Source organism: Ovis canadensis, chromosome 15, assembly GCF_042477335.2.
Source record: "Ovis canadensis isolate MfBH-ARS-UI-01 breed Bighorn chromosome 15, ARS-UI_OviCan_v2, whole genome shotgun sequence".
Taxonomy (NCBI): Eukaryota; Metazoa; Chordata; class Mammalia; order Artiodactyla; family Bovidae; genus Ovis; species Ovis canadensis.
This window is the reverse complement of record NC_091259.1, coordinates 54,541,068-54,566,644: the sequence shown is the minus strand read 5'-3', so window position 1 is coordinate 54,566,644 and position 25,577 is coordinate 54,541,068. Positions and strand designations below refer to the sequence as shown.

Sequence of the window (25,577 nt, the reverse complement as noted above, 5' to 3'; positions counted from 1 at the left end):
TGGTCTTGGGCCAAGAGGGAGAGTAAACACATGGGAGAGTGGGTGGAAGCTGGAGAGCAGTAGGCAGGCAAGCAGCCACAGTCTGGCCAAACGGGAGGTCAGCCAGGTCCAGGCACTGGCCTGAAAGTCTAGGCAAACAGCAGCTCCTAGAAGATGATCAGGGGTCTTCTGAGACACAAACATTTCCTCCTAAGAGATCTCCCTGCCTCTAGTCTCCTCTCCTGCATCCACAATTCTGTGGGAGAGCCAAAGCAATCTTTCCAGAAGACATATCAGATTCACCTAGAACTTCTCGTTGGTTCCCTGTGATTTTTAAAATAAAGTCAAAGCTGCTGATCCAACCCCTGTCTACTCTCGTCTCCCCATAACTCTCTCATCAGCACAGTTGAGGCCAACCTGAACAATGCTGCCCTTGAACACATATCATGGTGCCCTGTAGCTTTTTCTGTGGGCTTGGAATTCCCGTCCATATACCCCATATTATCCCCTTGGCAAAGTATCACCGCTTTTGCAAAGGTCTGCCTCTAGGCTTTCATAGCGCTTCATATGCCACCTGATACATCACTAGCTACTGGTGTATCTCCTTGCCTAGACTGTGACCTGCCTGGGAACAAGACTGTCTCCTTTCTTTGTTCTCAGGACCCAGCACAGTGCCAGGCCTACAATGCTAAGTTTTCAGTGTATTACTTACCATTGATCTAATCTATTTTCACCCTTAAAGCAAGTTAGCTTCCAAACTAACTAACAAACAGACAAACATAAAACATGGGATTTCCCTGGTGGGTCAGTGGTTAAGACTCCATGCTTCCACTGCACGGGACATGGGTTCAATCCCTGGTTGGGGAACTAAGAGCCCACATGCCACGTGGTACAGCCAAATAAAACCCAACGACAATAAAAACAAACAAACAAACAAACAAAAACACAATGCTGGAGAGGGTGTGGAGAAAAGGGAACCCTCTTACACTGTTGGTGGGCATGTAAACTAGTACAGCCACTATGAACAACAGTATGGAGATTCCTTAAAAAACTGGAAATTGAACTGCCTTATGACCCAGCAATCCCACTGCTGGGCTTACACACTGAGGAAACCAGAATTGAAAGAGACATGTGTACCCCAGTGTTCATCGCAGCACTGTTTATAATAGCCAGGATATGGAAGCAACCTAGATGTCCATCAGCAGATGAATGGATAAGAAAGCTGTGGTACATATACACAATGGAGTATTACTCAGCCATTGAAAAGAATACATTTGAATCAGTTCTAATTAGGTGGATGAAACTGGAGCTGATTATACAGAGTGAAGTAAGCTAGAAAGAAAAACACCAATACAGTATACTAACACACATATATGGAATTTAGAAAGATAGTAACAATAACCCTGTATGCGAGACAGCAAAAGAGACACAGATGTATAGAACAGTCTTTTGGACTCTGTGGGAGAGGGAGAGGGTGGGATGATTTGGGAGAATGGCACTGAAACATGTGTAATATCATATAAGAAATGAATTGCCAGTCTAGGTTCGATGCAGGATACAGGATGCTTGGGGCTGGTGCACTGGGATGACCCAGAGGGATGGTTTGGGGAGGGAAGTGGGAGGGGGGTTCAGGATTGGGAACACGTGTATGCCTGTGGTGGATTCATGTTGATGTATGGCAAAACCAATATAATATTGTAAAGTAAAAAAAAAAAAAACAATCTGTAGTTGAGGAGGGAAGGATGAGGGGAACAGGATTTTTAGGGCAATGAAACCACTCTCTGTGTGTTATACTGTATGTCATTATATATGTCCATTATACACATACAATATACTTTTATCCAAACCCATAGAAGGTACAACACCAAGAGTGAACTCTAATGGACGCTATGGACTTGAGTGATAATGATGGTTATGTAGATTCATCTGTTGCAGCAAATGTACCACTCTGGCGGGGGATGCTGACAGTGTGAGTCGGGGCAGGGGCATATGGAAAATCTACACCTTCCACTTAATAGTGCTATGAATCAAAAACCGCCTCCCAAACATAAAGTCTTAAACAAAGAAAAAACCATCTGATCTTGCCTTTTCTGGACCAAAGAAGTTCAGTGACCCTCTCTGCCTTCCAAGTAAAGTCCTAACTCCTCACAGCTTGGTGTCCAAGGACTTCTGCAATCTGGCTTTGGCCTGCCTTTCCAGTTGCATGCCTCCCCACCCATCTTGTCCAGGCCTGACTTGCAGGAAGTCTGTGGCTCTCTCAGCCTGTCCAGGGTTCCTGCCCTGTCCTCTGAGAGGTCTTCCTGGACATTGGGTTCTCACTGAATACTTCCTGTTATCTCTCATCCCTGTGCCTGATCCCAAGTCGCATTAGGGCTCGCTCCAAGGGCATGGACGGGTGTATCTGCCAGGACAGTCAAGCACTGGACTAGGATTGGAGGGCTCTGTAAATGCTGGCATCTGCCCTGGGGAACAGGAGCCACATGGGTGAGCAGAATCGCCATCTCTGCCCTTGCAGAACAGCTCTGAAACTTTAAAGAGTCCCCTCTCACTTCCTCACACCACAAGACACATTTCTCTGTATCCAATCTTAATTCTCTCAACCCCAAGATTGCCTGGCCCAGCTCCTGCACCCTGCTTTCTCATCTTCTCAGTAACCCTCACCTTCTGCAGAGACTGTGCAGCTCACTGAGTAAGACTGAACCCTCTGGCAAATGTCACCATCAACAGCTAGCACCTCCAAGGCTTGGTTCCTGCTCTGAGGTCCCCTGCGACCCTCTGATCCATTCCCACCCACAGCACCACTCCGCTGTGTGTTGGGGGGCTTACCCACCTGCAGGAAGCAGGTTCCCGGCTGAGTGCCCTCAGGCAGCGAGGCGTTGTAGAAAGTCCTCTGGAACTGCGGCTCGTTATCATTCACATCTTGCAAGACCACGCTCACTGTGGCGGAGGAGGAGAGAGGGGGCAAGCCCCCATCAGTGGCCACCACGATTAGCTGTGGCTGAGGTTCCAACTCATAGTCCAACAAAGCAGCCGTAGTGACAATGCCTGAGGTGGGGTCTATGGAGAACCAGCGGGTGTGGGCGCCTGGGGCCAGGCTGTAGGTGACCTGACCGTTGGTGCCCTGGTCAGGATCCCGGGCCGTCACCCGCACCACGAAGCTGCCAGGCAGGGCAACTTCAGGCAGAGGCTCGGGTCGGTAGAGCTGGCGGTCAAAGGCAGGCGCATTGTCGTTGACATCAGTGACATGTAGCACAAAGGCAGCCTCGGCCCGCAGTGGAGGTGAGCCTGAGTCCGTGGCGGTAACTCGCAAGTTGTAGGCATCGCGCTCCTCCCGATCCAGCCGCCGAGCCACACACACCAGGTAGATGACGCTGTCCTGGGTGCTGAGAGCAAAGTGGCCCTCTCCACCCTCCAGGGACACATTGACATGCGCAAAGTCACCGTCATCTGGGTCTGACACAGAGATTCGAGCAACAAGCTGGCCTGGGGGGGCAGCCTCAGATACACGGGGGGAGCCATCTGCACTCAGGAAGATGACAGTCATGGAGGGCTGATTGTCATTGGCGTCTCGCACATGCACGGTCACAAAGGCCGAGCCCAGCTCAGGGTGAGCCCCTCCATCCCGAGCCTGCACCACCAGTTCGTGGACCCGACGTTGCTCAAAGTCCAGCGGCCGCTCCAGCCGCAGCAGCCCCGTGTGCGCATCAATGGAGAAGGGTCCGTCACCCTCGCTCTGCCTCCGGTTGATCTCATAAGTTACAGCCCCATTGGCACCTGCATCGGCATCAGAGGCATACACCTGCAAGACCGGACTGCCGGGGGCCAGGCTCTCGGACACTGCAGCATGGTAGCGGCTCTGATTGAAAGCTGGGGCGTGGTCATTGATGTCTAGCAGTGTCACGTCCAGTAGGGCCTGGGCCCTCCGAGGGGGTGAACCACCGTCGTAGGCCTCCAGTTGCAGCATGTAGTGTGAGCGGTTCTCTCGGTCCAGCTCTCCGGTAACTACCAGCTCAGGCACTGGGGCCCCATCCGGACCAGGGCGTGTCTCCAGCCGGAAGGTCTCTCCAGCCCCATCACCAGACAGGGCATAGCCCTGGGTTCCCAGGTGGCCAGCGTCGGCATCACGAGCAGGCTCCAGTGGGTAGCGGGTGCCAAGTGCTGTATGCTCAGGTATCTGCAGGACAGCCCGAGCCTGTGGGAAAGCCGGAGCGTGGTCATTGATGTCAGCCACTCGCACAGTAACTTCCACAGTGGCGCCGTCAGGAGTGACTGCAGTGAAGCGGTAGCGATCCCGCCGCTCGCGGTCCAAGACACGGGCTGTACGGACCACCCCACTGTGTTCATCGATGGCCAGGTCCGTGCCCACCCCACTGCCCTCCTGGGCAGAGATGAAGTACATGGGAGGTGCTGCTGTGCCCGCTGGAAGCCCTGCACTGATGTCCCCGATCAGCGTGCCCGCTGGCTGCTCCTCATCAATCTGCAGGTCCAAGCTCCCAGCCTGACCCCAGGCACCTGGCGCCCCCGCCCCCAGGAGCAGCAGCATCAGCAATGATAGCAGGGGGAGGGGCCTGGGGATCTGCATGCCCGGGCACGAAGGTGCAGTGCCCCGCTCCTTCTGCATGGCAGGGCCAGTCCAGCTGTGCCTTGGGATCCAGCTCCAGGCCAGGCTCCAGGAGCAGCTTGATCTCAGGTTTTGGATCAGGCCCAACTTGGACCCTGGCTCCAGCTCACACTCTCTGACCTGGGAGAAAATCAGAAGGAAAAAAGTCATGATGGGGGAGGAATCAACAGTCCAGGGAGGCTGGGGTCCAGGCCACACCAGTACTGAAGTGTGTTCAGCTCCCCGTAGGGCCCTCATGCTACCTCGTACCATCTTGGGCCCAGGAAACTCCTCAGGATCCACCACAGCTTTTAGCTGACAGGTCCTATCCATCCTGATTCCTGTCCCCCACCTTCCCCCAGCAGATTGCTTTATTCCTATTGTTCAGGTCTGAATGCCTTCAGATTCCCTTCTTTCCATCTCTAGACTTAAACATGTGGCCAGTTCTTTCTCATTTTTCTTCTCATTCAGGACTAATACCTCAATAACCATGTGCTTGGCAATGTCATCTGAACCTCAACCTTTTCCTCTCTGCCAGTCTTCTATTAACATTTAAATAGGTTGAAGTCTCTCTCTCTGTCTCCTTTTCCCTCTCCCCCATACACACATACACACACACCCCTTTGGCTCTACTTCCCTCTCTACTCTATTCAACAACAGATTGAGTACCTGCTATGTAGAGAAACTGAGGACATACTAGTGAATAAAGAAAACAGTCCAGGAACTGGACAAGTAATTAGCAGTGTGATGTGGGCCTCGAGGGAGAGGTGCAGGAAGCTGTGAGAGCAAGGAGGGGCTGATCACAGTCAGGAGTCAGCAAGTGCTTCTCTGAGGAATAGGTGTTAGCTAGACAACGGTGGGCAGAGAAGGGGAACAGAGAAATGAGAGAAGACTCAGAAGAAGGAACAGAGAGGGAGGCTTAGAGTCTACTGTCAAGAAAGGGCTGAGAGTGTCTGGGGGTAGGTAGGGCGTGTGTGTGAGGTACAGAGTGCTGAGGCAGAGGGTATGAAATGGGGCAGGGGCTCAGAGGCCATACTGATGATTTGAACTCTATGCTGAGGACAAATGGTAGCCATGAAAGATTCTAAGAGAGGGTACTGCAACATGACTTACATCTTGTGAAAATCACCACTGCTGCCCCTTTGTAAACACAGGATCACACAGATGGGGAAGTTATCTTAGGACAGGCCTCAGGACACAGCAGGCCAGGGTATGTCTCTGATGGAGACTTGGATGAGTGTCAGCAATGAACATGGGGAGAAGTGGATAGCTCTGTGGGAGGTTTAGCAGGTAGAATGGCCAGGGCTTGATGACGGCTTGAAGGCAGAGGATGAGGGAGTGGGAAGAGTCAAGGATGATGGGCAAATTTCTGGCCCGAACCATTGGCTGAACAAAGGCATCCTTAACTGGCCAAAGAGAGAGAAAGAAATCCAGGGAAGGGTGGTGCCAACAATGCTAAGGGAGACAGCGTTTCAAATACTGCTGATATTCAAGGAGAAGGAGGCCTAACGTCCCAGGAAGGCCTTTAGTGACTGAGAGCAGAATCAGTGGAGAAAGGTTTGTTCACTTCCCCCAGTTTCTCACTTCTCACATCCTCCTCCATCTACGCAGAGAGGCTTCCTCTCCCATGACACTGCTTTCACTAAGGTTCCAACCATCGCTACTCTGCATCCAATGGACACTTTTTCATCTTGTTGCATCATTCTGAAATACTGAGTCACTGATCACTGGCTTCTTGAAGCCTAGTCCTCTTCGCGTCACACGGTGACACCCCACCTCTTGCTTCCATTGTGCTTCTATGCCCACTCTTCAGTCTCCCGGGCAAGTTCTTCCTCTGCCCTAAAAACTGGTGCCCCTCAGGACTCAGTCCAGGGCCACACGCTTTCCCACTTTTCACACTGCCTTGGTGGTCTTATCCCCTCCCACGCCTTCAATTAAAAATGTTATCAGCCATTTTGTTTTCTTTGTTGTTCAGTTGCTCAGCTGTGTCTGACTCTTTGTGACCCCATGGACTGCAGCACTTCAGGCTTCCCTGTCCTTCACTATCTCCTGGAGTTTGCTCAAACTCATGTCCATTGAGTTGGTGATGCTATCTAACCATCTTATCCTCCTGCCCTCATTCTTTCCCAGCATCAGGGTCTTTTCCAATGAGTTGGTTCTTTGCATCAAATGGTCAAAGTATTGGAGCTTCAGCTTTAGTATTGATCATTTTATGTCTGTTTGCTGATGACTTTGCAATCTCCAGCTCTGGAGAGTGCTGGAGACACGTAACCCCCCAGAAAACAGACTCCCTTACAAGGTATTCCTAACCTTCACCTCAACCTGATTTTCTTCCTCCCTTCCCTTTCCTGCGAACAGCATCATCACTCAGAAACTCTCCTTGCTTTCCTTGCTCTTCTTCAGTCAAAACCTGACTATCTCAGTGAGACACATCTCAAGCCTGCACTTTCCCGTTTTCACACTGCTGCTGTCCAGGTCCAAGCACTGTCATCCCTCCTTTTGATTCCTTCCACGGTCCTTTATCCTCCCTGTGCCTCCTGGATTGGACCCCTTAATCCATGTCCTCCTGACTGGAGCTATCCTCACAACTCTCACCAAACCACCCCTGACAAAAGGTTTCCACTGGTTTGCCGTTACTGATGGCAGAAAACCGCTGCCCACTCTGGATAAAAAGAAAGCAGATGCATACACCCAAATTGTGTCTGCAGTTTTAAGGGTTCATGGACACTAAGTATAGAATGTCTATTCACAAGACAAAGCCCAACCCCCTTAATATACCTTCCTGACCTGAGCCCTGCCATCTCTCCACTCTGCCTCACATTCACTTTCCCCCACTGCAGCCTGCGCTCCTACACTAAACCCCTCACCTGTTCCCCCCGCAACTTCTTGCCTTGTATGAACTATGCTCTCGTCCTGGGATATCCTTTAAAGATCCTGTCCAACTGGCCATCTCCTGCTCGAACTTCAAGATGCTGTCTTCTGTGGATGTTTCTATGCCATCTCTTTGACCTCCCTGCAGTGCCTACTGAGTAGCCTACTGGGCTCTCACTGCTTTGGGTGCACACTGACAACAAATTGCATAGCAGCCCTGTTTTGCTCATGTGTCTGCCCAATTCTCCTCTCCTTCCACGCTGAATCAGAAGATCCCTAAGGGCAGCAGCTTGAGGGTCTTAGTCTCAGGTTCTCCAGCCTTTGGTAGAGGTATCGTGAGAGCAGGCAATCAGTGCAGAATGAATGGCCAGAATCTCATAACTGCACACCACCGCCTTCACCTACTGACAGAAGGGGAAATGTCCCTGGACATGCCAACTCTGTCACACACAGATGCGCCTGAGCCTGTGCCCCTGAGGCACCACGGTCAGAAGTGTGGCCACAGAAGTGGCTACTGAAGTGTGTTCTTTGGTTTTTTGAGATTTGCTCTGCTCTAGGACTTCCTGTCATCCCCAGGGATAAGAACTTCTGACCCTCTACTTATACTTCCAACCCCATCTCTTCCATCTGTGTGAGGCAACGAAAAGAGCTGGGACCCTGAAGTTTCAGTCCAGTCTGAATGTTATTTTCCTAATCCATATAACGGCCATGGTAATGCCTAGTATCTGCGGTTTTGTGAAAATCACAGGTGATGGAAATGGGAGCCCAGAGTTGGGCACTTTGTAGGTGCTCTCGCCTGGGTTCCCAGCACCATCCCTGATGAGGCTCCTCATCCTGGCTTCAGAGTTGGAGGGTTCACTAAGACCCCTCTTCCCAGAACTCAAGTCTGCAAAGCCTAAGGAGCTGCCACATGGAATAACAGATCAGAGGAACTGAGAACAAGAAGGGCGGAGTGATCACAGGCCTGACCAGAGAGGGGAGAGGCTCAGTGTACAGAGGTGGTGCACCAGCCAGGGTCGGGGATCTAGGCCTCCAGACTGGGGTAAGGGTCAAGGGTTAGGAACGGGTCCTATTCATTTAATCAGTCAGTGCAGAGAAAGCAGGGTGGGCAGAGATGATAACAGACAGTGAGGTCAATGTACTTCTTACATTCTGCATTAGGGTTCTCTGCACCCAGAGACAGAATGTCAGCTGTTTGAGGGCCAGGACTGTATCTTAATCACTGTTTTGTGTAGCACAGGGCATGGCACATGATCAGCATGTTGTCTGAATGAAAAGATGCATGAGTGGTGTGAGGTAACTCTCAGGTGAGTGATCAGCGTGAGGAGGCATCCAGGCCCAGGCAGATGTCCCTTCTCCCAAGTCGTGCAGACCTTGGTGCCCTCCTGGTGCCCTCCTGGGTCCCTGTCCAATGCAAACTCCCGCATACACCCTCACAGTGGACGCACAAAGGTGCCTCCTCATGAAGTCACAGGCCCACACATAGCCAGGCACACAGATGCACAGACTTGAGTATGGGCAGACCGGCACACTCCATACACACTCACACTCACATAGACAGTCTACTCTTACATATACAGAGATACCCTTCCTCACACATACAGAGAAGCAGGTTATCACATACACACACGTTCATTCACCTGGAACCTTCCTCCACTATCCACACATGCAGGCACACACAGGCATGCTTTTGTCCACCTAGACACACACACACAGAAAGACACCTTCCCACAGGCCTCACGTAGACAAGCACGCGCACACACACACACACAACACCCTTCCTCTCATGGACACAGGCAGATCACATTCACCCCTGCGCAGACTCCCGCTGGCAGACCGACCCACACGCCGGCACGCTCTCACACACGCTGCCGGGGCACTCGTGGTCAGCTCTGCGGCTGCAGCTGTGACCTTGAGGTCCCTGGGGCCTGTCTGGACTGTGCCTCATCACTTCCTCCTCCAGGGCTTCCAGCTCCAAACTCGAACTCCAGACTCTCTCCCGAGACTGTCTCATCCTCTCTCCAACTCTCTTCTCAGCACCATCTCCCCATCTGTCCAGGGTTTTTCACTGCTTCTTCCCCAAGACTTGCTCCTCCTCCCTGTTCCTGTTTCTTTCCCTCTCCAGGTCTGTCCCACCCCTTCCCCCAGATCTGGTCTAAACCATCCATCTTGTCTGTTTTCCCAGTCTGTCCTGCCTCCTACCCAGATCTGTCTTCTTTCTCCCCCTAGACTGGTCACAGTGCTTCCCCCGCCCAGATCTCCTTGCTACATGCCCTCGCCCCGTCCCGGGTCTGTTACTCTGTCCTCTGGCTCCATCCTGCTCTCCCCCTCTAGCCCCACATCTGGGCCTCTGGAACCACAGCTGGTTCTCATTAGGAGGGGGAGGGGCAAGACTGTTCATTGGGGCCTGCAATGTGATGTCAATCCACACCCCACCTCCCCAACACACACACACAGCCTGTGTGTCTACAGGACCTGGGAGCAGGGGGAACATGGGAGAGGAAAGAGGTGGGCTGTGGGGGAGTCGCAGGGGGACCATAAGGGAAGGGTGCTCCAGGAGGAGGAAGAGGAGTGGCCCGAGGTGCAGCGGGGAAGCAGGCTGGGGGAGCTGGCACCTCGCAGGCCTCCTCCCTCAACTTCCTGTCCCAGGGCCAGGAAGGGGCAGGGACCAGAAAGACAACAGGGTGAGGAGGGGGCTGCAAAAGGCAGACTGGCCCAGAAGTGGAGGAAGAAGAGGGCAGCCTTGGGCAAGAGGTGGAGGTACAGGGCCAGGCAAAAAGGAGAAAGGAAGAGAGGCGAGAGTTCTCACAGGGGATGACTGGGAGCAAGACTCGGGGAGAGTGAGTGTGTGTCGGCAAAGGAAAGAGTGAGGAGTTCACACAGAAAGGAGAGGCAAGTCAGAGACGGGAACAGCTGGGCTGGAGTGAGGCGGGGCATAAGTAAAGGAAGGAGTTAGGGCTGGGGAGCGGGTGTGGGGAGCAGAAAAGAGGAGAGGAGGAGTGAGGACAGGAGGGAGAGGAGAGGGCTGACAAGCTGGCTCCCCTGGATGTCCCCTGGACAACCTCATGGATGGGCAGCTGGGCAGTGCCCGGGCCTGGCTCTGTCCCTCCCGAGGACTGGTTCCCATTAGGTGCCTCAGGGAGAGGCCGGGACGGATGTGAGCAGAGAAGGCAGAAGGAAAATTTCTTTTCTGAGCTGTTAGTGTGCTGGCAATTCATAGACGGTGCCTTATTTAATCATCTTAATCATCCTAACAGCCCGGGTCAGGGAGGCGTCCCACCTTTCAGTGAGGAAACTGGGGCTGGGCGTGAAAGAACTGTCCTGAGTCTACACAGCCTTCTCTTTTTTTAAAATAAAACATGTATTTATTTAACGATTACTAATCTAGTTGTAGATTGTACCCACTCCAGCTGCATGGCTTCCCCCTCCCCCTGAAAAGTTACTCTTCAGAATCAGGTTTTTATCATTTCTAGTATGTCTTTATCACTTCACTGGCTTTAAAGTTCCCTATTTCTTGTGGTTATCTTTACAGTTTTAGCATCTAGACTTAGCTTACCAAAACCTGAAGTGATTATTTTTGTCCTCCTTCTGACATAGCCTTGCTCTTATCCCAGGAGTATGCACTCCACATTGCCTGAGATTCACGGAGAAGAGAAAGATGGAGTGAGGCAAAAATTACAGGGGAACTGAAGGGAGAGACTTAGCAAGACAATGGAGACCTGGAGAAGAGGACCCACAGGAGGAGGGGCACCAAGGACAAGGTGTTTGTAGCCCAGGTCAGTAGGACCTGGGACAGGGTAGACACAGAAGAAAAATGTGAGGAGGTGAGGTTGACAAGACTTGGCCACGGATCCTTCAGGAAGGGTGAGGGAATAGAAGAGCTCTAGACTGACTCCAGTTAGTGCTGGTCTGATGACTAATGTGGGGCTATTAGGATACCACAGAGGAGAGCCATTTTGGGGGTGCCTGTTGGGGTCTTGTCATGGGGATGTCCCTCACACAGTTAGATTTGCAGGTCTGGAGCTGAGGAGAGAGGTCTGTTTGGAGATATGGATTTGGACCAACCAAGGAGTAACTGAGAGCCATGGGTGCAGAGACCCATCAGCTAGGATGTGTGGAGAGAAAAAAGAGACTAGGACAGAACCCTGGGGAAGAGTACGTTCAAGGGGCAGCCAAGGAGAGCTTGATTCTTCTTGGAGAAGAAAGAGGAGGCCGTACCTCAGACATTAAGGAGACAGCATTTCAACAAGGATGGAGGGGTCGGAAGTGTCCAGTGCTGCTGAGAGGCCAAGTAAGATGAATACTGAGAAATGACCATTGGTTTTAGCAGTAATAAGGTCACAGTGACCTTGGGGAGAATCATTTCAGGAGACTCCTGAGGGAGCAAGCCTCCTGCAACGGGAAACGACAGGGAATGAATGAACTAGCCATAGACAAGATGTCAGCACAGATTCATCCTTCAACACGTGCTTACTGCACACCTAGAAAAGAGGCAATGTGTCACGGTTAGGAAGGAGAGGACAGTGCCGAAGACTGGACTTGGGCCAAACCACTCTGGGATTTCTCCCCAGCTTCTCACTTGCTAGTTATGTAACCTTTGGTGAACCATTTAAATGTTCAGTGCTTCCGTTTGCTCGTTTATAAAATAAGAAAATAATAACACTACAGTGTATTTGCAGTTAGAACAGTATGTGGCATAAAGTAGGCATTTTATAAGCGCACTGCTGCTGCTGCCAAGTCGCTTCAGTCGTGTCCAACTCTGTGCGACCCCATAGATGGCAGCCCACCAGGCTCCCCCATCCCCACAAGCATGAGCTATTACTACAGTGGTTAGGAAGATGGGCTCTGCTGAGTCAGATTCAGACTCTGCTGCTTATGGTGTAATCCTGGGAAAATTGTTTAATCTTTCTAGGCCTGAGTTTTCTCTTTTGTAAAATGGGGATCAAAGTTCCTGCTTTATATAGTTGATAGGGGAGTTAAATGAAAAAATGCCACAAAAACTTTAGCATGGTGGCTGGCACACAGTGAAGGCTCAATAAATGTCGGCTGCTACTGTGTGCCAGACATTCACAATAACCCTGGGATAAGTGTTATTCTACAGGTGAGGAGACAAAAACTCAGAGCAGGTAGCAGGGAAATATCTGGAACACAGCTCCGACAGACTCCAAAGTTAGTGCTTTTTCATCTACAACATTGCTTCTCTGCTGGAGGACCTGGAACAGCCTGATAAAGGGTCATGGAAGTGGCCAGGCAACCGAACAGGGAAGGTGCCTGAGGAGAACTCTGGGTAGGAGAGTAATTCCAGCGTGTGTACGCGGTGGATCAGAGGTGATCAATGACAAGGCAGTTACGAGACCAGGTTGAGGGTCAGGTAGGCGTGAGTTCAGAGGGGAGAGGTGATGAGAGGGGAAATGACCAGAGGAGGCTTGGATGTTTCTAGAAGACAAAGGGAAAAATAGGAGGGATGGGTCCAGGGCATGCATGTGCAATAATTCATTGATACATTTATTCAATTAGTATCTACTGAAGACCTACAATGTGTCAAACACCATACTAAGCAGTAGAGACAGCAGTACCTGGACAGATCACATCCCTGCCTTCACAGTGTTCACAGGTTGGGAGGCGTGGGCAGGGATGGGCAGGGCAGGGTGAGGGAGCTAGGGGTGGTGGGATGAGCAGCAAGAGCCTGGTCTTAAGGTCTAAGTCTCACAAGGAGAGTCCAGGCTACACAGGAGGCCAGTGAGAAGGCAGAGAAGTTGGAGATGTAGAGGGAAGAACGAGTTTGGGGAAATGAGATGTTGAGAAGAAGAGTAGCAGAGGGACTGAGATTGTGGAAGTAAAATGAACTAAATTAAGAGTTAAACATTTAACAGCCATTTTCTTTCTCAATTCTCAACAACTCCACTGTTACCTCCATATTCAGCTGAGGAAAGGGAAGCTCAGAGAAGCTAAGGTGATCCAGGTGACAAATGGTGTGACTGGAAGGTGTGAAGTACGGCCCTCCTTTCCTGCTTCCTTGCCTCCCTTTCCTCCTTTCTCACCAAGAATATGAGAGTGTGTTCCAGGCTCTGAGAAGAAATAGCTCCCACCATTGAGCAACTTAGACAGAAAAACGTAAACAACAGGCCTGGGGGTTCTAGGTGGACTGCCAGGAAGAGATGCCCTCTCAACAGGGGACAGAGGAACTGAGAAGCCCCTCCTAAGTGGCAGAGGCTGAAATGCCCAGAAGGAAGAGGATCACTTGGAAACACAGACACCGGAGCTGAAGGGAGGGGCAGGCAGCAGGAACCCAGGAAGGCGAGGGGATCCAATAGCTTGAACCCATCAGGGGGGCTTTTGCTTGCAGGTGCCAGGGCATCAGAAAGTCTGATCTTACTTCTGTTACTACTGACAGGCAGAAAAAAAGAGGAAGATGGCACACGTATCTGGGAACCTGATATGGGGAAGGGTCTGGGTGCCAGGAACAGGAGGGCACAGCATGGTATGTGTGAGGGGGCTGTTAGCAGAAGGGGCAGCCTGTGACACCTCCTAGGAAGGGGGCCTGGTGGAGGAGAACAGATGGAGCAGCACCGTAGTCCTGTGGCCTGATAGCATGTCACAGCCTCCTCGGCTTCCACTCCCTCCAAGAACCCCAACAACCACATGGTCCAATAGATTTGGATCTGCAAATTTCTGGTGTTTATTAGATATTTGGCAGCTGAATGAAAGAGAAATAAAGTACAGACTGGGGGAGAGGAAGAGGGTCCAGGAGAAGAGAAGCCCAGGTGAAAGAGAGAGAAGAGGAGAGTGTAGGGGCAGGAAGGACAGCTTGTTGGGGAGGGGACTGGAACGTCTCTCCTGGGTAAGTGGGCATGTGTGGAAGTGACTCTATAGTGCGGGCAGCTGAGACCAGGAGTCAGTCTTCTGAAGAGTGAATGAGCATGAGGGAGGTGCTGTGAGGTGCCTCATTCCTTCATTTGTTCATTGCCAAGCGTCTCTAGAGGAACCTGGGGATGTGATGATGAATAACATGCAATCTTGCCATTAAGGATGCCCCAGCCCAGGCAGAGAGAGAAAAAGTAAAGAGGCAATGACAACAGTGAGACAAGAGGATTCCAAGCTGGTCTGGTGGTCAGGAGAGGGAGAGTCTGAGAAGAGAGCTGAGGATGGGAAGGGGTCAGCCAGGAGACAAAGGGAGTAAAGGGCTTTTCAGGCAGAGAGCAGTATGTCTAAAGGGCCAGAAGCATGGAAGAATGCAGCGTCTTTGGAGAAAGACAAGGAATTCAGTATGGCTGGGACTTGTAATGTGAGGGAACTATGGAAACGGGACAGGCTATGAGGCTGGGGAGGAAGGGGGGAGTCAGATCGTGACAGATCTCTGAAGCCTCCTTAATGTGGAAATCTCACCCAAGATAGTGTAAGGATACTGAAAACCGCAAGCAGGGAATGCTATGGCTGGATCTGCATTTTACGGAAAAGATTGGATTGGAAGAGGGAAGAGTAGACTAGGAGTAGACTTGTCTAAGGAGACAAGTTAGGAGGCTCTTGCTGTAATTCATGTGAAAAGATGATGAGATGAAGGCAGTAGCTGAGCCCATGGATAAAAGGGGATGGCCCATCAGAGAAAGCTGGGAAGGAAGGAGAACCAACAGGTTCTAGGTTATAGGATATATAGAGAAGAGAGTGGCTACAGTTAATTTCTGGCTTTGTAGCTTGTTAACTGAGTGCAGACAGTGGTTTGGGGGAAGAAGGAATGATGAGATCAGGTCTGGGACATGTTAGGGGACTCTATAGTATGGGCTCAACAGTAAAAATCCAAAAGGAAGCAAGTCTGCAGGTCTGGGGGTCTGAAGAGACATCTGGAAGAAATAGTTATTTGGGAGTCATCAGCTTATTCAGATGATAATTAAAGCCCTGGAAATGAATGCGATAGATCACCCAGAGGGATGTATACAGTGAGATGATAAGAAGGTCCAAGTCAGAACTTTAATAAATCGTAACACTTAGGGGTCACTCAATCACACATAGCGTGCATGCATGCTCAGTCCCTCAGTCGTGTCCAACTATTTGCGACCCCATGGACTGTTGCCTGCCAGGCTCCTCTGTCCATGGGATCGTCCAGCCAAGAATACTGAAGCAGTTTGCCATTTTCTCCTCCAGGGGATCTTCCTGACTAAGGGATCAGACCTGTATCTTCTGTGTCTCCTGTATTGGCAGGTGAGTTCTTTACTACTAGCGCCACCTGGGAAGCCCTAGGTGCCACCGAAAGGAGCCCCCAAAGTAAACAGAGAAGGAACAGTTAGGAGGTGTTTTGAGAGAGGGATGCACAGATCCCACCCTACTGTACCATCATCTGTTTATTTGCCTGTCTCCTTTGCTGAGGGCAGAAACAGTGTCTTCCATCATCATATTCCCACCACCTAGTAGTGTGGCTGGGACATGAGAGCTCATCAAATGTTGACAGAATAAAATAGTCGTTCAAAAGGCATAAGACATGAATGAGTCAAAGAGGAAATAACAGTCAACAATGTTGGACCCTGCCAAGAGGTCAAGCAGCTGAGGACTTTTGAAAAAAGCCCCTAAATCTGGCAAACGAGAAATCATGTTCTCTTAGGGAGAGCAGTTACATAGATGGGGCAGGAATAAATGGGAGGTCAGGAGGTGGGAACAGGTTGGTGCAGAAGAGCTTTTCACAAAACGTGGCAGTGAAGCAAAGCGAGAGAGTGTCTTAGCTAGTCAGGTATTTCAGAGTGTAGGAAAGTAGGACAGCCCGGAGGCTCTTCATGCGCTCACAGGAGGAACGGGCGCACAGGGAGAAACCAGACACATGGATAAGATTCAAGAGTACTTCGTCGCGTGAGGTGTCCCCTGAGGCCGAAGTGGATGGGATCTGCAACAGCCGAGGGAATTCAAACTGGATGGCCTCAACTTTCCGAGTGGCCGGCAGACCAGGTCTGTCTGTCGTGTCCGCTCTTCCTTCCTCCCTCTCCTTCAGCCCCCACATCCATTCTGTCACTGAGTCCTTCTGACCCCACCGCTTAAAGAATTCTTGAAGCTACCTACTATCTCAAACTCTTCTGCCATTCTTCCAGTTCAGCCCAGCATTATCCCCTCCTGGGTTCCTACAACAGCCAACTATCCCCTTCCTTTCAGATGCCTCCCTCTAGTCTCCACACTGCTGTCAGAGCGGTCTCTGTAAGACGGATCTGATCATATCACACCACAGCTTCAAATGATTCAGTGACTTTCAATTATCCCTGGGTTTAGTAAGCCCTCATGTGACCTACAAGAAGCACACGACCTAACTAACCCTTCTTCACCTCTCCCAGACTCTCTGACCTACCCTCATGTCGTGCTATCAGTTCCAGGCTCATTGGATTGCCTTCCCCCTCAGACATACAATACTTTCTTAATGTGGGTTTTCCAGTGCTGCCCCCTTGGTTTGGCATACTTTCCACACACTCCATCTCACCACCACCTCTCTTTTGCTTGGTAGCCTCCTACTTACCTATCAAGCATAAGCTTCCATGCCACTTCCTCCCCAAACGCTCTTCCAGTTCCCCTTCAAGGGCCCGGGTTGGCCTGCTACGTGCTGCCATGCCAGCGTGCTCACCTCATGGCCTGTAAGCTCCGTAAGGGCAAGGACCATGTCTATTTTGTTCACCCTTGTAATGCTAGTGCCTAGCACACTGCTTGGCACACAGTAGGTGCTTAATAGGTGTTCGCAGAATAAATGATCCAGTGGGTTGACTAATTAATCTGCTGAAGACAATGAGGGATGTAAGGTGAAGGGATGTAAAAAGCTAGAAAATATTTCATCTATTTGTTTATTTATGGAGGGCCCAGTTGAGGGTGCAATTTATAGAAGCGTGAATTTATAGAAGCGTCACTTGGTGTGGTTGGGAAATGATTCTAGCTGGGTTGAGACTTTGTGGGACGGGTGGGCTAAAGACAATAACAGTGGAACAGAGTGGTCAAAGAGTGGGTGAAGTGATGGTCTTGGACATATAAACTGGAAGGAGTATAAAGCCAGAAAGAGAAGATTAGGAAAAAGCAAAAAGGTCAAGGGCAAGGGATCACTGTGAGGCTGAAGGGTAAGTAGAATGGGAGTGAGGGCATCAGGGAGCTCAAAGGAGTCAGGAGGCTGTGGGCAGAGTGGAATGTGGGTACAGAATTTCAGAGACAGACCAGTTGCCCTGAGTGGTCCTGGGAGAGGGGTCGGCAGTAGGAGCTGAAGAACTCAAGACTGTGAGGCTGCACTTGGAGGGACACTTAGAACCACGGCAGGGTACGGGGTGAGGGAAAAACTGATCTAAGTCCCCAAGTTTTCAAGGAACCAGAGGGTAACCCTGGGAGGTCTAGGGGTGAGAAGAAGCCTTGGTGTGAGCATCATAAGTTAATGGGAGTTTATTCAGCAGTTGGGACCGCTCAGTCTGTGGCATGTGCGTAACACCTAAAAGTGTTTCTTATGGGATGTACAAGGTGTTGGTAAGAGTGACTGCAACACAGCATCCTGTTAGTGTCAGGTCTCTGAGACACCTGCTATGTACAGACAGCCCTGAAGTACAACCTAGATGTTGGTGGGCTGTGACAGGTTCCCAGTGGATGCATGTTGCTCCGGCAGTGTCTCAGGAAAGGTGCTGGCAGCAACCGTGTCTCCCATGCTGTGCGCTGGCTTTGACAGAGGTCCTGTGGGAATGTGTTGGCTGCACCATTTCTGCTGTGGGTGTGCACTATTCTCAGAGCACCTTCTGTAAACGTATGTTGGCTCTGATAGGGGGGCGTGTGATGGCTGTGAAGGCATCTCTTGTGGACGTGTGACTGTGTCCCCTGTGGGTATTTGAGGAGCTGACATTAGCAACAATATTTTTCTGGCCTGTGACCCCGTGGCTGCGGGCCCAGCCCACGCCACACTGAGTTCATTGTGCTTCTGGACCTCCCCTTCCCCACCCCCTCCACGTGGGCCGAGGCTGGTGGTGACCTCCCTCTGTCCCCTGTGCGGGATTCTGATCTAGGCAGCCTGGACCCAAACTGAACACAGTCTGGGTGACGGGCCTCCAGCCTGGGCTTGGCCTGTCTCTTCTCTGTTTCTCTTTACTTCTCCCCCCTCAGTTTCTTTGTCTCAGTTTGTCTGTCACACACCCATCCTCCACTTTCTGACACATGGCTCCCACAGAGGCGGGCAACACACACACACACACACACCACACACACCCACACACACACTCCCTCACAAGGACTCTCTCACCAGACACACACTCACTCTGACCCACACCCCATCATAGTGACACGCACGTACACACGGCCAGACACATACACGCAGACACACAACTTCCCAGTGACACGCACTGACTCACACTAGGCGATGCACTCCCGCTCACACTCACACTCGGAGGAGCACACACACACACCCTGCCCACACCCCCAGCACACTCACGCCGCCACACACCCGACGCGATGACACACGCAGCACAAAGACCCCCAGCCCTGCCCCCACGTTCACGTTCACGCTAGCCCTCGTCCCGCAGGCCCAGGCCCCCCCCCTCCCCCATTGTCTCCGGCTCAGAACAAAGCCCCCGGCTCCGTGGCCGCCACCGCCGCCCGGGAGAGGCCGGCGGGCCGGCGGGCGCGCCCGGACGGGCCGGGCAGCCGCGGGCACTAACCTCCGCGCGGCGCGGGCTCCCTCGCCCGGTCCTGGGGCGCCGTCCGGCGCGGTCAGCCCCCGGGGCAGCGCCTGCCCGCGCGGGGCCTGGGGCTGCGCATCGTCCGCCGCCGCTGTCTCTCAGTCCGCGAGCAGCTCCGGGCGACCGGCCGTCGGTCCGCGCGCCCCCGCCCGTCGATCGGTCCGTCCGCCGCCGCCGCCGGGGCGCCGCCTCCTCCACAGCCGCCCCGCGGAGGATGCGAGATTCGCCGCCGCGGCCCCGCGCCCCCTCCCCTCCCCTCCCCCGCCCTCCGCGCGGTAACCCGAACCCCCGCCCCTCCGCCCGCGAGCCCCCGCCTCCGCCCCCACCCGCGCTCCGCGCCGCGGCCCCCCCGGCCCGTCCTCCCTCCGCCTCTCGACTTCCCGGCCCCATCCCCGGCCGGATCCGGCCCCGGCGCCGCGCCGTCCCCGCGTCCCCGCTCCCTTCCCTTCTCCCGGTCCAAGCGCCCGGTCCCTCTTCCCCGTCCCGTTCTCCGCCTCCCCTCTCCGCGTCCCCGTCTCCTTCTCGTCCGACTCTTCCATCTTCTTTCCCGCCCCCTATTCCCCCACCGTCCCCTCTTCTCCCTCACTGTTCTATTCTCCTCCCCTCCGAACCCTTTTCTCTCCGTTCCCCTCTCCCTTCTTCCCATCGTCTTCCTCGTCCCATCTCTCCGTTCTTTCCTCTCCAGACCCTTATCCTCCATCCCTTCTCCTGGATCCTCTCTCCTCACCTCTTCACCGCACCGGTTCTCCCCATGTCCTTTGCCTGCCCTTCTCCTTTCCCGTCTCCCCACCTCTTTTTCCCCAACCGCTTCTCCTTGTCCCTTTCTCCGTGTTTCCTCCCCACATCCCCTTACCTCCCAATTTCCTCTGTCATCTCTCTTTCCCCATCCTCTTCTTCCTTGTGAATCTCTCCATTCTCTCCGATCACTTCTGTTTATCCCATGCTCTTTATTCTTTTCCCCATTTTCGTCGCCTACTTCTCCCTTCCTCGCTTCCTCTTTTATCCCAAAGTTGAGGCTCCAGATGGAAGGGACTGGAACGAGGGGATTTAGGATGGGTGTTCTCACTCAGGGTATATACTTCTCAGAAAAGGAAAGCGAGATGGAAACTGGGCAGGGAGGTGGGAAGGGTCTTGAGGGGCCAACTGGGACAGAAAATGAAAATAAGTCCATCAGATGGAGGCGTGGAAGAGTTTTGATCCCTCTTCTCTGTCTTTCCTTATGACTGAGTGTAGGCTGTTAGGTATTCTGGACTTGAGACTTGTGCAAGTGGTATAAAGAAATCAGGAGCTTCTGGGGAGAGAGATAAGTTTCGATGAAAGCAGAAGGGAGTGTGATTTTTTTCAAGAGGAGTGAAGAAGACGCTGGAATCCTTGATAGCATCCAGGTTTCTGGCTTGGGCAGCTGGGTTTGGTGGTGACATTCACTGCGTTGGACAAAAGGAGGAGGAGGAGCTTGCAGAAGGCTGATTTAGGAAGATGATGACTTTTGATCTGGGCTGCTGACTTTGAAGTGCCTGTTGGCTAGGTAGGTCTGCAGCTTAGAAGAGCGGTCTGGGATGGACATAAATATTTGGGAATCATCTGCAAATACCATATAAGCTTGAATATAGGGTGAGGTTTTTGCTGTTTTGTTTTTCCAAAATCATACCAAAGGAAAGAGGGAGTAACCTTATACTTGAGTCCTTACAAAGTCTCTCATATTACAGGGTTTGCTCTCATTTACTTTATTTTGAACAACAAACCACTGGATAGGGCAGTATGGTATGGTGACTAAGCTTGTGGACTCTGGAGCCAGACTGCCTGACTTGGGGTCCAGACCCTGCCATTTACAAGCTGTGTGGCTTTTAGAAATTCACTTAACCTGTCTTTGACTCAGTTTTCTCATCTACAAAGCAGGACTTAGGGTTAAATTATTTAATATATGTAAATATACTTGGCACATAGTAAGTGGTCCATAAATGCTATCTATTTTTACTGTTTGGCCAAGACCCATTAACCTGAAATGTCCTCAATAATGGTTGCCTGTATAGGTCACTTGCCACAGAATTGATAGTCCCAGGTTTAATAACTATTCCTGGTAATACAGCCTCATAGTTGCACGTGTTGGGTGTTTCTAAGGATGTTTTATAAACAGTGCTTTAAAAAGCAATACTGTAGTATTTGGGAGGGGTTCTAGGCTGCTGGAGATGTTCTCTTTCTTGGCCTGATTGATGCTATATGGATGTTTTACTCTGTGACTATTCATTAAGACAAACACTTATGGATTAGACCATTTTCTATATGAATATTATACTTCAGTAAAAAAATAAATCTAAAAGGTTATTTTTAAAAGGCCAAAAAATTAAATGATTTTTAGAGGTCATGAATATACTCTTGCAGGATGCAAGCCAAACACTAACTGCCTTAGCGTGATGCAAATGGGACCTGTAACTTGGGATAAAGTTTCTAATGACTGCATTACATGTGGATTCAAATTGTGCTGTGTCCTCGCCCAAATTCTGCACTTAGACTGAAGAGAAGGTCATCTGTTTTGGAAAATAGATAAAATGGCTGCAAAAGTGACCTTAATAATAAGGAAGATACTGCTTTGGCTAATTCATGTTATAAGATGCATTAAATTGTTTATTGAACTAGGAATATGGAAAGAAAGGCATATTTATAAATCAATGTATTAATCATAAATATTTATATTTCATGATGATCCTGTGCTGTGCTCAGTTGCTCAGTTGTATCTGACTCTTTGTGACTCCATGGACTGTAGCCTGCCAGGCTCCTCTTCCCATGCAATTTTCCAGGCAAGAATACTGGAGTGGGGTGCCATTTCTTACTGCAGCAGCCCTTTCTTACCCAAGGATTGAACCTGTATCTCTTGTGTCTCCTGCATTGGCAGTATTCTGTACCTTTAGCATCACCTGGGAAGCCCTTTGTGATGATATATGAATTTAAACATATGTATAATAAGGTCCATTAACTGATAGAGGTAGAATTTTGGCTGTTTCAGCCTCATCCTTGAAGGTACACATTTTCAGTTTGGTCAAAAAGCTTTCTGGGTTTTCTCGCTGGGAAAATGAGAAATCATCTTAGGTTTGGGTTGACTTATAGGGGAAATGTGGTAAATGAAGCTAAGGGAGTGAATAAGATTTCCCAGGGACAGAATGTACATTGGGAAGAGAAGGGGGCCTGAGACAGACCCTAGGAAGTTCTAGCGCTTAAAGGTTGAGGAGAAGAATCACAGTCTTCAAAGGAGAGTGAGAAGAAGTGGCCAGAGAGGGAGAGGCAAGGGAAGAGGCAGTGCCAATGAGGCCAAGTGAAAGGCTATGAAAGAAGTCACGAGGCAAGGAGTGCTGATCAGGGTTGGATGACACAGAGGAGGCCAGGGAGGCAAGGACTGAAAGGCATCCATTGGATTTGCCAGAGGGACAGCACTGGTGACCTTGGGGACAACAGGGTAGGGGAGTAGTAGGGGTGGAAACTAGTCAGCACTCAGGAAAGGAGCTGGGTAAGGGAAGAGGAACTGCAGAAGCGCCGTGCAGCCTGTTCTTTCAAAAGGCTAGACTACAGGGAGGAGGGAGTCTATTGCAGGGGCAAAGGGCAGGTGTGTTAGGGGGCCAGGGAGTTTGTCAAATAAGAGAACCTAAATTTTCTTACCCCTGTGTATTGAAGATACATATTAATGGCCACTATGTGCCAGCTTCATGCTTAGGATACATTGTTAGGATATGATAAGGAGCATTCAGAAGCTGTGAAGACAGATCTGTACATTGGCACTGTATAGTGTAATGACAGAGGAAAGCATGGGATTGCAGGCATAGTTCAGCGCAGTTCAGTCGCTCTGTTGTGACCAATTCTTTGTGACCCCATGGACTGCAACACGCCAGGCCTCCCTGTCTATCACCAACTCCCGGAGATTACTCAAACTCATGTTCATTGAGTCGGTGATGCCATCCAACCATCTTATCCTCTGTCATCCCCTTCTCCTCCCACCTTCAATCTTTCCCAGCATCAGGATCTTTTCAAATGAGTCAGCTCTTTGCATCAGGTGGCCAAAGTATTGGCGTTTCAGCTTCAGCATCAGTCCTTCCAATGAATATTCAGGACTGATCTCCTTTGGGATGGACTGGTTGGATCTCCTTGCAGTCCAAGGGACTCTGAAGAGTTTTCTCCAACACCACAGTTCAAAAGCATCAATTCTTTGGTGCTCAGCTTTCTTTATAGTCCAACTCTCACATCCATACATGACTACTGGAAAAACCATAGCCTTGACTAGATGGACCTTTGTTGGCAAAGTAATGTCTCTGCTTTTTAATATGGTGTCTAGATTGGTCATAACTTTTCTTCCAAGGAGTAAGTGTCTTTTAATTTCATGGTTGCAGTCACCATCTGCAGTCATTTTGGAGCCCAGAAAAATAAAGTCTGTCACTGTTTCCATTGTTTCCCCATCTATTTGCCATGAAGTAATGGGACCAGATGCCATGATCTTAGTTTTCTGAATGATGAGCTTTAAGCCAACTTTTTCACTCTCCTCCTTCACTTTCATCAAGAGGCTCTTTAGTTCTTCTTCACTTTCTGCCATAAGGGTGGTGTCATCTGCATATCTTAAGTTATTGATATTTCTTCCAGCAATCTTTATTCCACTTTGTGCTTCCTCCAGCCCAGCATTTCTCATGATGTACTCTGCATATAAGTTAAATAAGCAAGGTGACAATATACAGCCTTGACATACTCCTTTCCCAATTTGGAACCAGTCTGTTGTTCCATGTCCAGTTCTAACTGTTGCTTCTTAACCTGCATACAGATTTCTCAAGAGATGGGTCAGGTGGTCTGGTATTCCCATCTCTTTCAGAATTTTCCACATAGAGGGGAAAATGTGGGCAGAGAGGGGACTCTAAATCCAGTCCAGGGTTGGGATGTCAGCATATAGTGTCACAAAGATGACGCTGAAACTGGATTTTGAAAGATGAGTAGAAGCATAGCAGAGGGAGAAGTTGGAGAAAGGACTTTCAGGCAGAATAAATAGCACCATGTTCAAATCAGAAGGGTATGAACAAAAATGGCCTTTGGCTAAGGAGGTTGGTATACAGGTGGTAAGTGTTGATGGTTCCTGAGTACATTGACTTGGCTGGAGTGTAAGGCATATGGGCTAGTTCGAAAGGAGAAAACAAGAAAGGTAAATGGAGCCAAATCATGGAGGATACTACATTTTATGTATATAGTACAGGCTCTGAGCCATTATAAAGTTTATTTAATAAGGAAAATAAAAATGATCAGGTGATGAGACATCAGCATCATTTTGGCTGCACTACTGAGGATCAAAAGAGAATGGACAAGAGTAAGTTTCAATTGCCTGGCTTGTCAGTTCAGTTCAGTCACTCAGTTGTGTCCGACTCTTTACGACCCCATGGACTGCAGCACGCCAGGCCTCCCTGTCCGTCACCAACTCCTGGAGTCTACTCAAACTAATGTCCATTGAGTGGGGGATGCCATCCAACCATCTCATCCTCTGTCATCCCCTTCTCCTCCCACCTTCAATCTTTCCCAGCATCAGGGTCTTTTCCAATGAGTCAGTTCTTCACATGAGGTGGCCAAAGTATTGGAGTTTTGGCTTCAACATCAGTCCTTCCAATAAATATTCAGGACTGATTTCCTTTAGGATTGACTGGTTTGGTCTCGTTGCAGTCCAAGGGACTCTCAAGAGTCTTCTCCAACACCACAGTTCAAAAGCATCAATTCTTTGGTGCTCAGCTTTCTTTATAGTCCAACTCTCACATCCATACATGACTACTGGAAAAACCATAGCCTTGACTAGATGGACCTTTGTTGGCAAAGCCTGGCTTGTAGTGAGGATCTAAACTAAGTTAGTAGTAGGATTAGAAAAGAAGAGTGAGAAATGAGAGAAGTTTTAGAGACTACAATTCCTTTTTACTTTTTAAAATCTTTTATTTTGTATAAAGATATACATATATAAAATATACATATACATATATAAGATATACATATATATAAATTATGTACATATATAAAATCAGTATAGTCGATTAGCAATGTTGTGATAGTTCAGGTAAGCAATGAAGGGACTCAGCTATACATATACGTGTATACATTCTCCCCCAAACCCTCTTCCCATCCAAGCTGCCACATAACATTGAGCAGAATTCCATGTGCTGTACAATAGGTCCTTGTTGGTTATTCATTTTAAATATAGTAGTGTGTACATGACTATCTCAGACTCCCTAACTATTCCTTCTCCCTGTCAACCATAAATTAGCTTTTTAAGTCTGTGAGAAAATCTTTATTTACTTATTTGGCTGCACCCAGTCTTAGTCGCGGCACCCCGGATCTTTGCTGCAGCATGTGGGATGTAGTTCTCTGACGAGGGGTCAAACCCAGGCGCCCTGCATTGGGAGCTCGGAGTCTCAGCCACTTGACCACTAGTGAAGTCCCCTGGGACTACATTCTTGATGGCT

At 50.2% G+C, this 25,577-nt stretch overlaps 1 protein-coding gene across 1 annotated transcript in view; it reads right to left on the bottom strand.

Annotated features, from left to right (window-relative positions):
* The window catches only part of DCHS1 (dachsous cadherin-related 1), a 37,343-nt gene extending 18,028 nt beyond the window's left edge, over positions 1-19,315 (bottom strand). Inside the window, exons 1-2 of the mRNA XM_069555605.1 lie at positions 19,093-19,315; positions 2,810-4,720 (exon numbers count right to left, since the gene is read on the bottom strand). Coding sequence (XP_069411706.1) covers positions 2,810-4,600 — 1,791 coding nt within the window. The 5' untranslated portion in view covers positions 4,601-4,720; positions 19,093-19,315. The remainder of the gene's footprint in view (positions 1-2,809; positions 4,721-19,092) is intronic.
* Between the last annotated feature and the right edge of the window lie 6,262 nt (positions 19,316-25,577).